The sequence below is a fragment of the Centropristis striata genome, chromosome 22, assembly GCF_030273125.1.
Source record: "Centropristis striata isolate RG_2023a ecotype Rhode Island chromosome 22, C.striata_1.0, whole genome shotgun sequence".
Classification (NCBI taxonomy): domain Eukaryota; kingdom Metazoa; phylum Chordata; class Actinopteri; order Perciformes; family Serranidae; genus Centropristis; species Centropristis striata.
The window spans coordinates 31,368,510-31,381,009 of NC_081538.1; the positions used below are offsets into that span (position 1 = coordinate 31,368,510).

Sequence of the window (12,500 nt, forward strand, 5' to 3'; positions counted from 1 at the left end):
TACCAAAAAGACACAAAATGACAAAAAAGACACAAAAAATGACCAAAAAAAAGAAACAAAATGACTGAAAAAACACTAAATTACTTTAAAAAGACACAAAATGACAAAAAATACACAGAATTACCAAAAAAAAGACACAAAATGACAAAAAAAAGACACAAAATGACAAAAAAAAAGACACAGAATTACCAAAAAGACACAAAATGACAAAAAAAAGACACAAAATGACCGAAAAAGTATGCTACAACATTAACACACAGCCACAAGCTGCTGAAAATACAGTAACTTGTATATATTGAAGATGTTTGTGGTTGTATTTCAGATCCTGAATCCTCCTCCGTCTCCGGCTACAGTTCGCTCTCAGTACACCATGGAGTTCGGTTATTCCTCCAACAGTCCGTCAACACACAGATCCTACAGGTAGCTCGCTCTATCTCTCTTTGTCTCGCTCTATCTCTCTTTGTCTCACTCTATCTCTCTTTATTGATCTCGCTCTATCTCTCTTTGTCTCACTCTATCTCTCTTTATCTCACTCTATCTCTCTTTGTCTCACTCTATCTCTCTTTGTCTCACTCTATCTCTCTTTATCTCACTCTATCTCTCTTTGTCTCACTCTATCTCTCTTTATCTCACTCTATCTCTCTTTGTCTCACTCTATCTCTCTTTGTCTCACTCTATCTCTCTTTATCTCACTCTATCTCTCTTTGTCTCACTCTATCTCTCTTTGTCTCACTCTATCTCTCTTTATTGATCTCGCTCTATCTCTTTGTCTCGCTCTATCTCCCTTTGTCTCACTCTATCTCTCTTTATCTCACTCTATCTCTCTTTGTCTCACTCTATCTCTCTTTATCTCACTCTATCTCTCTTTGTCTCACTCTATCTCTCTTTGTCTCACTCTATCTCTCTTTATCTCACTCTATCTCTCTTTGTCTCACTCTATCTCTCTTTGTCTCACTCTATCTCTCTGTCTCACTCTATCTCTCTCTGTCTCACTCTATCTCTCTCTGTCTCACTCTATCTCTCTTTATCTCACTATCTCTCTTTATCTCACTATCTCTCTTTGTCTCACTCTATCTCTCTTTATCTATCTCACTCTATCTCTTTGTCTCGCTCTATCTCTCTTTGTCTCACTCTATCTCTCTTTGTCTCACTCTATCTCTCTTTATCTCACTCTATCTCTCTTTGTCTCACTCTATCTCTCTTTGTCTCACTCTATCTCTCTTTATCTCACTCTATCTCTCTTTGTCTCACTCTATCTCTCTTTGTCTCACTCTATCTCTCTGTCTCACTCTATCTCTCTTTATCTCGCTCTATCTCTCTTTATCTCACTCTATATCTCTTTGTCTCGCTCTATCTCTCTTTATCTCGCTCTATCTCTCTTTATCTCACTCTATCTCTCTTTGTCTCACTCTATCTCTCTTTGTCTCACTCTATCTCTCTGTCTCACTCTATCTCTCTCTGTCTCACTCTATCTCTCTTTATCTCGCTCTATCTCTCTTTATCTCACTCTATCTCTCTTTGTCTCACTCTATCTCTCTTTGTCTCACTCTATCTCTCTGTCTCACTCTATCTCTCTCTGTCTCACTCTATCTCTCTTTATCTATCTCACTCTATCTCTTTGTCTCGCTCTATCTCTCTTTATCTCACTCTATCTCTCTGTCTCACTCTATCTCTCTCTGTCTCACTCTATCTCTCTCTGTCTCACTCTATCTCTCTTTATCTCACTCTATCTCTCTTTGTCTCACTCTATCTCTCTTTATCTATCTCACTCTATCTCTCTTTGTCTCACTCTATCTCTCTTTATCGATCTCGCTCTATCTCTTTGTCTCACTCCATCTCTTGTCTCACTCTATCTCTCTTTGTCTCGCTCTATCTCTCTTTATCTATCTCACTCTATCTCTCTTTGTCTCGCTCTATCTCTCTTTATCTAACTCTCTTTATCTCTCTCGATGAGCCCACATTATCTCACTTTATCCTTCCGTGTCTCACTCTATCTCTCTTCATCTATCTCGCTCTATCTCTCTTTGTCTCACTCTCTCTTTATCTACCTCGCTCTATCGCTCTTTGTCTCGCTCTATCGCTCTTTGTCTCGCTCTATCTCTCTTTGTCTCGCTCTATCTCTCTTTATCTCACTCTATCTCTCTTTGTCTCGCTCTATCTCTCTTTATCTCACTCTATCTCTCTTTGTCTCGCTCTATCTCTCTTTGTCTCACTCTCTCTTTATCTACCTCGCTCTATCGCTCTTTGTCTCGCTCTATCTCTCTTTGTCTCGCTCTATCTCTCTTTGTCTCGCTCTATCTCTCTTTATCTCACTCTATCTCTCTTTGTCTCACTCTATCTCTCTTTGTCTCACTCTATCTCTCTTCATCTATCTCGCTCTATCTCTCTTTGTCTCACTCTCTCTTTATCTACCTCGCTCTATCGCTCTTTGTCTCGCTCTATCTCTCTTTATCTCACTCTATCTCTCTTTGTCTCACTCTATCTCTCTTTATCTCACTCTATCTCTCTTTGTCTCGCTCTATCTCTCTTTGTCTCGCTCTATCTCTCTTTGTCTCGCTCTATCTCTCTTTGTCTCGCTCTATCTCTCTTCATCTAACTCTCTATCTCTCTCGATGAGCCCACATTATCTCACTCTATCTCTCTTTGTCTCACTCTTTCTCTCTTCATGTCGTCTCTCAGCAGTAAATCTTCAGTATAAATAACATTTTGAGGTTCTCGTGAACTAAAACGTTCCTGTTTTTTCTGGTTGCAGCTACCGGCCGTACACGTACCGCCACTTCGCCCCGCCCACGACCCCGTGCAGCACGGACGTGTGCGACAGCGACTACACGCCGGGACGCCGGGCGCCGCTCAAGTCCAGCGCCGCCGCCGCCAAGGGCTACACCAGCGACCTCAACTACGACTCGGAGCCTTTCCCGCCGCCGCCGACGCCCCGCAGCCAGTACCTGTCGGCGGAGGAGAACTGCGAGAGCTGCCCGCCGTCGCCTTACACCGAGCGCAGCTACTCGCACCACCTCTACCCGCCGCCGCCCTCGCCCTGCACGGACTCCTCGTGAGCGCCAGGCTCCGCCCCCGGCCCCGCCCCCGCCCCGCCCCCTCACTGTAAATAGCAATTGTGCATATATGAGGTCAAAAACGGGAGAGTGAGGAAGAGGAGGAACAAAAAGAGGAAGCTGCAGAACATTTGTACATTGAAAAAGAGAAAAGCATATTTATATATTTTCTATACAGTGTTTACTGATGATGCCATAGAGGTTTGTATTAAGAAATTTGTACATTTTTTAAGAAAAGGTTTTATTAAAATCATCACAAATATAAGTTGCCTTAAACCAGGAGAAAAAGAGGCTGAAGGACAAAAAGCACAGCGGGACGTTTAACTTATCTGATGCCAAATATGAAAAACATCACCAGGAGAAGGAGAAGAAGAAGAAGAAGAAGAAGAAGAAGAGCGCCCCCCGGAGGCTCCGTGTCTGTAGTTACCATGTAAACTGGAGAAGAGGCCGTGTGACCGCGTGGTACTGTCTCTTTAAATTTACCTCCTCAGTTACGAAACGGTTCGAAGGATCGAGTCTGACGGACGAGAGTCACGTGACCCTTCGGGAAGCAATAAGGCACATATTTATTACACAAACAAACAAACAAACTAACTAACAAACAGACCGGGAGTCGAGCGGCGCTACAGAGGCCCCGAAGGGACAAAAACCGCCAGGAAACCTCAAGACAATCGTACGGAAACTCGCTTCAGCCCGAAAAATACAAAAATACGACGAAAAGCTTGAAACGGCAGATCCTGAAAGTCATTATGATGGAAACATCTTTTTTGAGTTATTTTAAGAAAAAGTCGCTCATTTTGAAAAGTTTCTTATTTTGAAAGTTTCTTGTTTTGACTTTTTCATTCATTTGAAAAAATGTATTTTGAATTTTTTTATTGTAAGTTTCTTATTAATGAGAAAAAATATTTTTTTGATCGTTTTTCATTATTTTTAAAGATTTATTTTGAGGAAGTTTGTCATTATTTTGAAAAACTTATTTGTAAAGGTTTCTCATATTGAAAACATTTCTCATGATTTTGAAAGTTTCATTATTTTAAGTTTCTCATTAATTTGAAAAAAATTGTCTTCATTTTGAAAGTTTCTCTAATTTGAAAACGTTTTTCGTTATTTTTAAAAGTTTTCATCATTTTAAGATTCATAATATTTAAAAAGTTCCTTATTTTGAAACTTTTTCATTATTTTAAGTTTTTCATTATTTTGAAAAAGTTTCATTACTCAGAATTTTTTTAAATTATTTTAAATTTCTCATTTAAAAAGGTTTTCATTATTTTGAAAAAGTTTTTCATTATTTTGAAAGTTTTTCATTATTTTGAAAAAGTTTTTCATTATTTTGAAAAAGTTTTTCATTATTTTGAAAAAGTTTCATTATTCAGAATTTTTTTTAATTATTTTAAATTTCTCATTTAAAAAGTTTTTAATTATTTTGAAAAAGTTTTTAATTATTTTGAAAAAGTTTTTAATTATTTTGAAAAAGTTTTTCATTATTTTGAAAAAAATTCTCTTCATTTTGAAAAAGTTTCTCTTCATTTTGAAAAAGTTCCTCTTTATAATGACTTTCAGGATGTTTTTCGTCTCATTGGCGTATATGGGCGTCCATCCTTTGGGCCTCTCTCGGTTTGTTTTTTTGCTTCTCGTCCCGTCGGGGCCTCCGTACGGTCACGTGACTCGCGTCTCCGCTCAGCGAGACGTTCAGACGGGACTAAAACCAAAACGTTCGCGTGTTTCTCGTGTTTTTCCGACGATCGGAGCCGAAGCGTCGCCGCTCTTCGTTTAGTTTCTGCAGCGTGAACGCGACCTTGTGCCTGAACAGTTCCACGTCTTCATTATCGTTTTTATTTTTGTTGTTATTTTTTATGTTGTTGTTACTTTGAGGAAAAAAAAAAACACACAAAGGAATCCAGTGCCCACTAAATGCTATATAGTATTTTTGTACCACATATTGTGTAGATAACGTATTTATAAGCTATATAGAAAATCATTGTAAATCTATCCATTGAACTCTTGCAGTACTTTTCATTCCGTCTTTTTTTATATTGCCTCATTATATTTTTCTACAGAGTTTCACTCCAAACGTTCGGCGACAATCTCAGATCAGAAGAACATATCCAGGTTTTCGTGTCTGTTCATGTTTGTGCCAAAAGAATCTGTTTGATCGAGTCTGGGACCAGAGGAGGGGGAGGAGCCTCCCGCCGCCGCCGCCGCCGCCAGCCGCTTCCTGTTCGCGTCTTTGTGTTTCTCGTGACGACCACAAATATATTTTTCAAGATGTCGCATCGTCGGAACCGTCGTCACGTTGGACTTCCTGTCGTCAGTTTGTCGTTGAGCTTCTGAGAAAAATATCACCAGCATGAATCTGACAATCTCGATGTTTCTCACGCTTCGTTTTCAGTCCGGCGGCTTTTTACTAAAACAATCATCGTCTGTCTCCGCGGCGCGTTTTAATCTTTAAAACGGGCTCCAGTAATTCATCTTTAATCCTCTTTTCTAGAAACGATTTAGTCCCAGAAAGACAAAATCCAAAAACGAAGAGTTTCACCTTTTTTCTAAATAAAAACATCTCGGCTCGCAAATGTTTTAACTTTTGGGTGAAAAAATGTTTAATTTGGATGCAAAAGTTTTTGTCTTGTGCTCATAAACCTTAATAACTTTGGTGCAAAAGTAATTTATTAATGCAATTTACTAGCACACATTTTAATGTCGTCGGTGCAAAAATGATTTGGATGAAAGTTAATGTCAAATTTTTAGACTATTTTGGTTAATAAATTGAAAAACATGATACATTTTGCTGCAAAAGTTATCATCTTTGGCCTGAAAAGTTTTAATTTCTCAGTGCGAAGTTGTTAATTTTTATGCAAACATCTTTTAATATCTTGGGTGCAAAATGTTTTAATTTGGGTGCGAAACTTATTGTCTTTGGCGCACAAATATTAATATCCTGGCCTCAAATGTTATTTATTATCAAATTAACTTCAAAGTCAATCTTTGCGCACAAATTGTGTCAATATTTTGGTGCAAAAATGAGTTATTGGTGCGAAAGTTATCATCTTTGGCCTATAAACCTTTTATTTCTTGGGCGCACAAAAAAATGTTTTAATTTAAATGTAAATATTATCTTTAGCCCACAAATCTTTACATCTTGGCTGCAACCATGTCTTTTAATTTGGTTCCCTGCAAATGTTTAATGTCCTGGGTGCAAAAATTGAGAAAAAGAAAAAGGATAAATTTGGATGCGAAAGTTACCTTTGTTGTTTAATTTTTTTGAATGACAGGAGTATTTGACGCAAAAACATTTATTTCAGGGGTGTGAAAATATTAATTTGGATATGAAAGTTACTGACTTTATCACACGAATGTAATAACCTGGGTGCAAAAATGAAGAAAATAATAATTTTGGAAGCAAAAGTTCTCATCTCAGCAGAAGAATGTTATTATCTTGGGTGCGAAAAGGATTCAGTCAGGTGCGAAAGTTCTCTTTAGTGCACTATAGAGAGATACTATAATATCTCCGGTGCAAAACCTAATAGTTTGGATGTTAAAGTTATTTTTTTGGCGCAGAAATTGTAATAACTCTGGTGCGAAAGTTCTCTTAAGCACACAAATAGTAATAACTTGGTGCGAAAAGGATTAATTTATGTGCGAAAGTTCTCTTTAGTGCACAAACTTTAATATCTTTGGTGCAAAAGTTCTTTTCTTTGGCGCAGAAATTATAACTGGTGCGAAAATGATTCATTTGTGAAAGTTCTCATTTTCGGTTCACAACTTTTAGTATCTTCGGTACGAAAGTTTCATTCAGTTGGATGTGAAAGTTGTTGGCCGAACAATCTTTGGTGCGTAAATCATCTTAATAAAAATTTGCACCGTTAAGCGAACTTGAGGTTGTAAGATATTAATAACAATAAGACAATAACTTTACTCAAGTTAATAACTTTTGCTTACAGGAGTTATTTTGGGCGCGCAACTCGCCGTTTTGGTGCAGAAATGAAACATTTTGATGTAAAATGTGTCCAACAAAATATAATAACAATTTGTTTGTTCAATGAAACTTCTAAAGAGGTTAAAAAGTTGTTGTTTTGTGAGCACGAGATAAAAACAGTAATCTCTTTGTGGTTCCACGGAGAGAAGTTTTGGATAAAAAGAGTCAGATTTCAGACTTTAATTTATTTTGAAGTGCAGAAATCAGAAGTGGAGTCGCTCGGTTTGGTCGCCCCGCTGCCTCCGTACGTCCTCAGCATCTGTCCAGCTGTTTCCGGCACATTCACGTCAAACTCATGAACCTTTTTGTTGGGAGACGTTCTCATTCTCTGACTGCACTTTACAGGACTTTTATTTTGTTAGCTGGTTTCTGGTACAAAACTTCAAAGTAAAGTTGTTACAGGAGGACGTTTGTTGTGTTGTGAAGAGTCCGAGCCGAGACGGAGACGAGAGTTCGGATGTCGGATTCGTTACGAACTTTTAGAATCTGAACTTTGTCCAGTTAACTTTGAATCTGAACCAGAAGATGAAGTTATCAAATACTTATAAAGGAACAAAGACATTTAATTTCTGAGGTTAAAAAAAACTTAAAAGAAAGAAAGCTGTTAAATCTGATCTGAAAAGCTGGAGAACAAAAACTGTTTCAGTCTCTGAAGCAGCTTTAGTTTTTATTCTACAAAACGAACAAAAAAAATGTCCAAACATGAAAAATGCAGTTTTAAAGTTGCAGTTTTTGTGTAATTTTTATTTTATTTTAGGGGCATTTTATTTTGAGGTTTGGTTGCAAACACTATGATTTTTAATATTTTTACTTTAACATGTTTTTCTATTAAACCTCAAACAGATTTATCAAAAGTTTCAGCTGAACAGAAACTTCTCTGATGATAAAAAACAGTTTGAAATTTGTAGTTTTTGTGTCTTTATTTGACACTTTAAGCTAAAGCTGCCTCCAAAATAAACACGGTCAGATTTTCTGGAAATTATCGTCACAAAAATATTTGATTCTGGAGAAAAAGTTCTGAAAGATGATTTTGTTATTATTATTAACTGACAGACGCACACATTTTTAAATCTTGTGTGCAAAAATTATTAACTTGCGTTCCAAAGTTATCGTCTTGGAGGACCAAGTTTAAAGTCTTTGGTGCAATTTTTTTAATTATTTAAATGCAAAAGTTTTTGTCATTGTTGCACAAATTTAAAAAATATTTTCTTCAGTGCAAATTTATTTTAGATTTTGAGTGCACAAAAAATGTAATTTGGATTCTAACGTTATTGACTTGGTGCGTAATTTTAACATCCAAGGTGCAAAAATGGTTAATTTTCGTTGTGAAGGTTTTTCTCTCCAGCACATTTTATATTTTGAGTTACTTTAAAAAAAAATGAATGCAGAAGTTCTGATCTTGACTCAAAACTTTTTTAGGATTCTGAGTGCAAAAATGAAAATTGAAAGTCTTTGACGCACAGATTTAATATTTTGTGCAGAAGTTGATAATTTGGAGGTTAAAAACATTTTGGATTTAAAAAGTGAAATAATTTCCGTAGATGAAAGTGTTTTTTCTTTTTTTGTTTCCAGCTTTTCTCAGTTTCTGTTGGAAGAGAATAAAACGAGCGTGAATCATCCGAACTCTGCGCTCGGCTTCGGTTCGGACGTTTGTACAGATCGTTTGTGACGAACGTGTTAAAAAAGGTCAAAGAAAGTAGAAATGTAAAAAGGTCATATTTTATTTTTTTGAAGCACTTTGTGTCTCGGAGTCGTTACGTCCGTTTCTCTCACGGTGCTCTGCGTTTATTTTACAAACTGTACGACGTTTTTCTACGATGTTTCTGTCGACGGACCTGTACAGCCGCCAGCTGCCACCAGCTGTTGTAACTCATCAATGCTGACTTATTTTTTTTTTTTTGCCTTTTTGTTAAATATAAAGTGAGTGAACTTTTCAAACGAGTCTGTGTCATGATTTCTATTTTATTTAGTTATTTATTTTATCAACAATATACAAGAAATAAACCAGGCATTAATAAAAAGATCCATTAAAATAATAAATTACTTTTAATTGTAGATTTTTTTTTAAATTTCTAGACTTTCTTATCCTAGTTGTTCGTAGATTTAGATATTTACATAATTTGGATGAAAGTTATTGTCTTTGGTGCACAAATTTCTTACTATTTTGGTGCGAAAATGGGGAAAAAAGTTATACATTTTGGTGCAAAAGTTATCATCTTTGGCCTGAAAAGTTTTTACTTCTTGGTTCAGAGTTGTTAATTTGCATGCAAACATCTTTTAATATCTTTGGCGCACAAATATTATTAACTTGGCCTCAAAAGTTATTTATTTTGAAATAAACTTTAATCTTTGGCGCACAAATTGTGTCAATATTTTGGTTCAAAAAATAATTTTGGTACTTTTTTTTGCCTTTTTCTTAAATATAAAGTGAGTGAACTTTTCAAACGAGTCTGTGTCATGATTTCTATTTTATTTAGTTATTTATTTTATCAACAATATACAAGAAATAAACCAGGCATTAATCAACAGATTCATTAAAATATTAAGTTACTTTAATTGTAGATTTTTTTTTAATTTCTAGACTTTTTTTATCCTAGTTATTCGTAGATTTAGATATTTACATAATTTAGGAAGTAAGTTATCATCTTTGGTGCACAATTTTTTTACTATATTGGTGCGAAAATGGGGGAAAAATTATACATTTTGGTGCAAAAGTTATCTTTGGCCTGAAAAGTTTTTATTCCTTGGTTCAAAATTGTAAATTAGTATGCAAACATCTTTCAATATCGTCAGTGCAAAATTATTAATTTGGATGAAAGTTATTGTCTTTGGTGCACAAATTTCTTTCTATTTTTGTGCAAAAATGGAAAAAAAATGATAAATTTTGGTGCAAAAGTTATCATCTTTGGCCCGAAAAGTTTTTACTTCTTGGTTCAGAGTTGTTAATTTGCATGCAAATATCATCTTTTAATATCTTTTGGCGCACAAATATTATTAACTTGGCCTCAAAAGTTATTTATTATGAAATAAACTTTAATCTTTGGTGCACAAATTGTGTCAATATTTTGGTTCAAAAATGAATTTTGGTACTTTTTTTTTTGCCTTTTTGTTAAACATAAAGTGAGTTAACTTTTCAAACGAGCCTGTGTCATGATTTTTACTTTATTTAGTTATTTATTTATTTTTTATCAGAAATATACAATAAATAAACCAGACAGTAATAAACAGATTAATTGAAATAATAAATTACTATAATTGTAATTTTTTTTTTTTTATTTCTAGACTTTCTTATCCTAGTTATTCGTAGATTTAGATATTTAACATTTACATTTTTTTTGTCTGTCAATATTAATTTATTTTATAGATTTTTAATTGTTTCTCTTTTTAATTTGCTCGTTTTTTCATAATTTTCTACTGTTTATCTTTCACATCGTCTGTTTTATAAAATATAATTTTATAATCTTTTCATATTAATGAGCTTTATTATTAACATAATTTATTGTGTGTTTAATCTCTCGGCTCAAAGAGTTTTTTTCAATAATTAAACAAAAGGGAAAGAAAAGAGTTAAATATTGATGTTTATGTGAAAAAAGTTGTATTAATTAATAAACAGATCAAATTAAATGTACACTGAAATTTACACATAGGAAGGAAATATATATTTATATTTTACGCCAGTTTTTTTTAAACGTTAATTTTTGCAGATACATTTTTACATTTTTGTTTATATAATTTTCATTAAATTTATTTACTTTTTATTTATTTGTATTCTATTTTCATGTATAATAATAATTTATAAATTTTTTATTATATAAATTAAAATTAACATTGATGAGTAAAAAAATAAATATATAAATAAATATTATGCTAAATATAGATAAGATAAATATTTCCATTTTTGTTTATATAATTTCAATTAAAATCATTTTCATTTTACGTGCATTATTTTATTATACACTGTTCCAAATTTTATATGATCTCCCCTTACATCTGAATATCATTTCATAATTATTTAATATAAATTAAAATGAGCTTTGACTCATTTTTTTTACATCAAAAAGTTTGAATAAATAAAATATATATACAAGAAACAATTTTAGATTATTTTTACATTTTATTTATAAATTGTATCTTGTTTATAAAATCTGTATTATTGTTCTATTTTTATATGAACGTTTCTATCAGAGTTTCATCAGTTACGTAAGTTTTTCACCCGACAGGTAAGTTCTGTTTTCCTCTGTTACCGTAATAACCGCTCACAGACAGAAGGGCGCACATTAAATTCTTCTGACGTACTTGATGTTATTCAACTTTAATATCACGAGATTTAAAGTCAAAATAAATTATTTTTTAAAACAGCTATTAAAGTGTCGGACAGAAAAGTTTCCAAATACTTTTACTACAAATAACAACAAACAACCGTAAGTTAATAAATTCAGGTAATTTATTTAAAAAATACAAATAATATACAGTAATTATCTGCATTTTAAATATATATCTCTAGAGTATTTGCTGCCAGAATTTTTATGTCTATTTTTTCAATTTTATTCATTTTTACAGTCAATTTTAAGTTTAACTAAGAATAGTGTGATGCAATATATTCTTTTTTTTCTAATTGCATATAAATCACAGCAATTTAACATTTAAAAAGTTGCCAAACATTGCTGCAAAATTATAGAAAGTTAAAGTAGTAAAAATAATGTTTCCGTTTTTATGTCATTTGTATTAAAAAAAAAAAAAAAAAAAATTTAAGAAAAACTTAAAATAAAAGAATACGGTACGTTTCTGTGAAATTGAAATTGCGCCGCTACTCGGAGTGTTCCGGTAATTCTTTCCACGCCCCCTCCGGCCTCACTCTGCGCGCTGATTGGCCCGCTGTCATCACGTGGCCAGGCAACAGCGGAAGAAGAGGACTGAACGCAGGACAGAAAAGAGGTGAGGAAATAAACAAAAATAAAACGTTCAATTTATCCGGTAAAAAGGGAGATTTAACGGGGATAACCGGGACCGTCCGGAGGCTCGCGGGGTCAGCTAACGGCCCCGGAGCCGCGACGGAGCCAACGGACCGAATCTGTCGCGTTTATCGGTTTAATGTCGCGACAGAAAGAGAAAATATAAAAACCTGAGGCATCAAGTTAATCTGGAGACGGTTTCCTCCGCAACACCTCTCCGTGTTTTCTCCTCATTAGCGGGTCGCTGGTAGACACGGTGACCCGGGAATGTGTCGGGACGGTCTGAGAGCCGCTTCAGACACATTAAACCGGAATAATGTCAATAAATGACTCAGTTATTACTATAATCTGCCGCGTCATCGGCGCGTTACGGAGATTTTAGTCGCTGCAGGTTTTTCTGTTTCAGGCCGGAAGCGGGAATTTCCCACCTACGCACAGCGACGTCACGATACGTAATGACGTAGGGGGGAAATAAAATATATATATTTTTTTTATTTTTAATCTGTTTTTTAGCATTAAGAG

At 34.4% G+C, this 12,500-nt stretch overlaps 2 protein-coding genes across 5 annotated transcripts in view; both read left to right on the forward strand.

Annotated features, from left to right (window-relative positions):
* lrp6 (low density lipoprotein receptor-related protein 6) overlaps positions 1-4,216 on the forward strand; it is a 42,481-nt gene extending 38,265 nt beyond the window's left edge. For both annotated transcript variants that reach the window (XM_059325928.1, XM_059325929.1), the window contains 2 exons: positions 323-420; positions 2,753-4,216. In XM_059325928.1, coding sequence (XP_059181911.1) covers positions 323-420; positions 2,753-3,056 — 402 coding nt within the window. In that variant the 3' untranslated portion in view covers positions 3,057-4,216. The remainder of the gene's footprint in view (positions 1-322; positions 421-2,752) is intronic.
* A 7,721-nt stretch (positions 4,217-11,937) lies between these two features.
* The window catches only part of tbk1 (TANK-binding kinase 1), a 22,300-nt gene continuing 21,737 nt past the window's right edge, over positions 11,938-12,500 (forward strand). The window contains exon 1 of one of the 3 annotated variants that reach the window (XM_059325952.1): positions 11,938-11,961. The gene's annotated coding sequence lies outside the window, so the exon portion shown is untranslated. The remainder of the gene's footprint in view (positions 11,962-12,500) is intronic. The other 2 variants (XM_059325953.1, XM_059325954.1) reach the window with 2 other exon arrangements.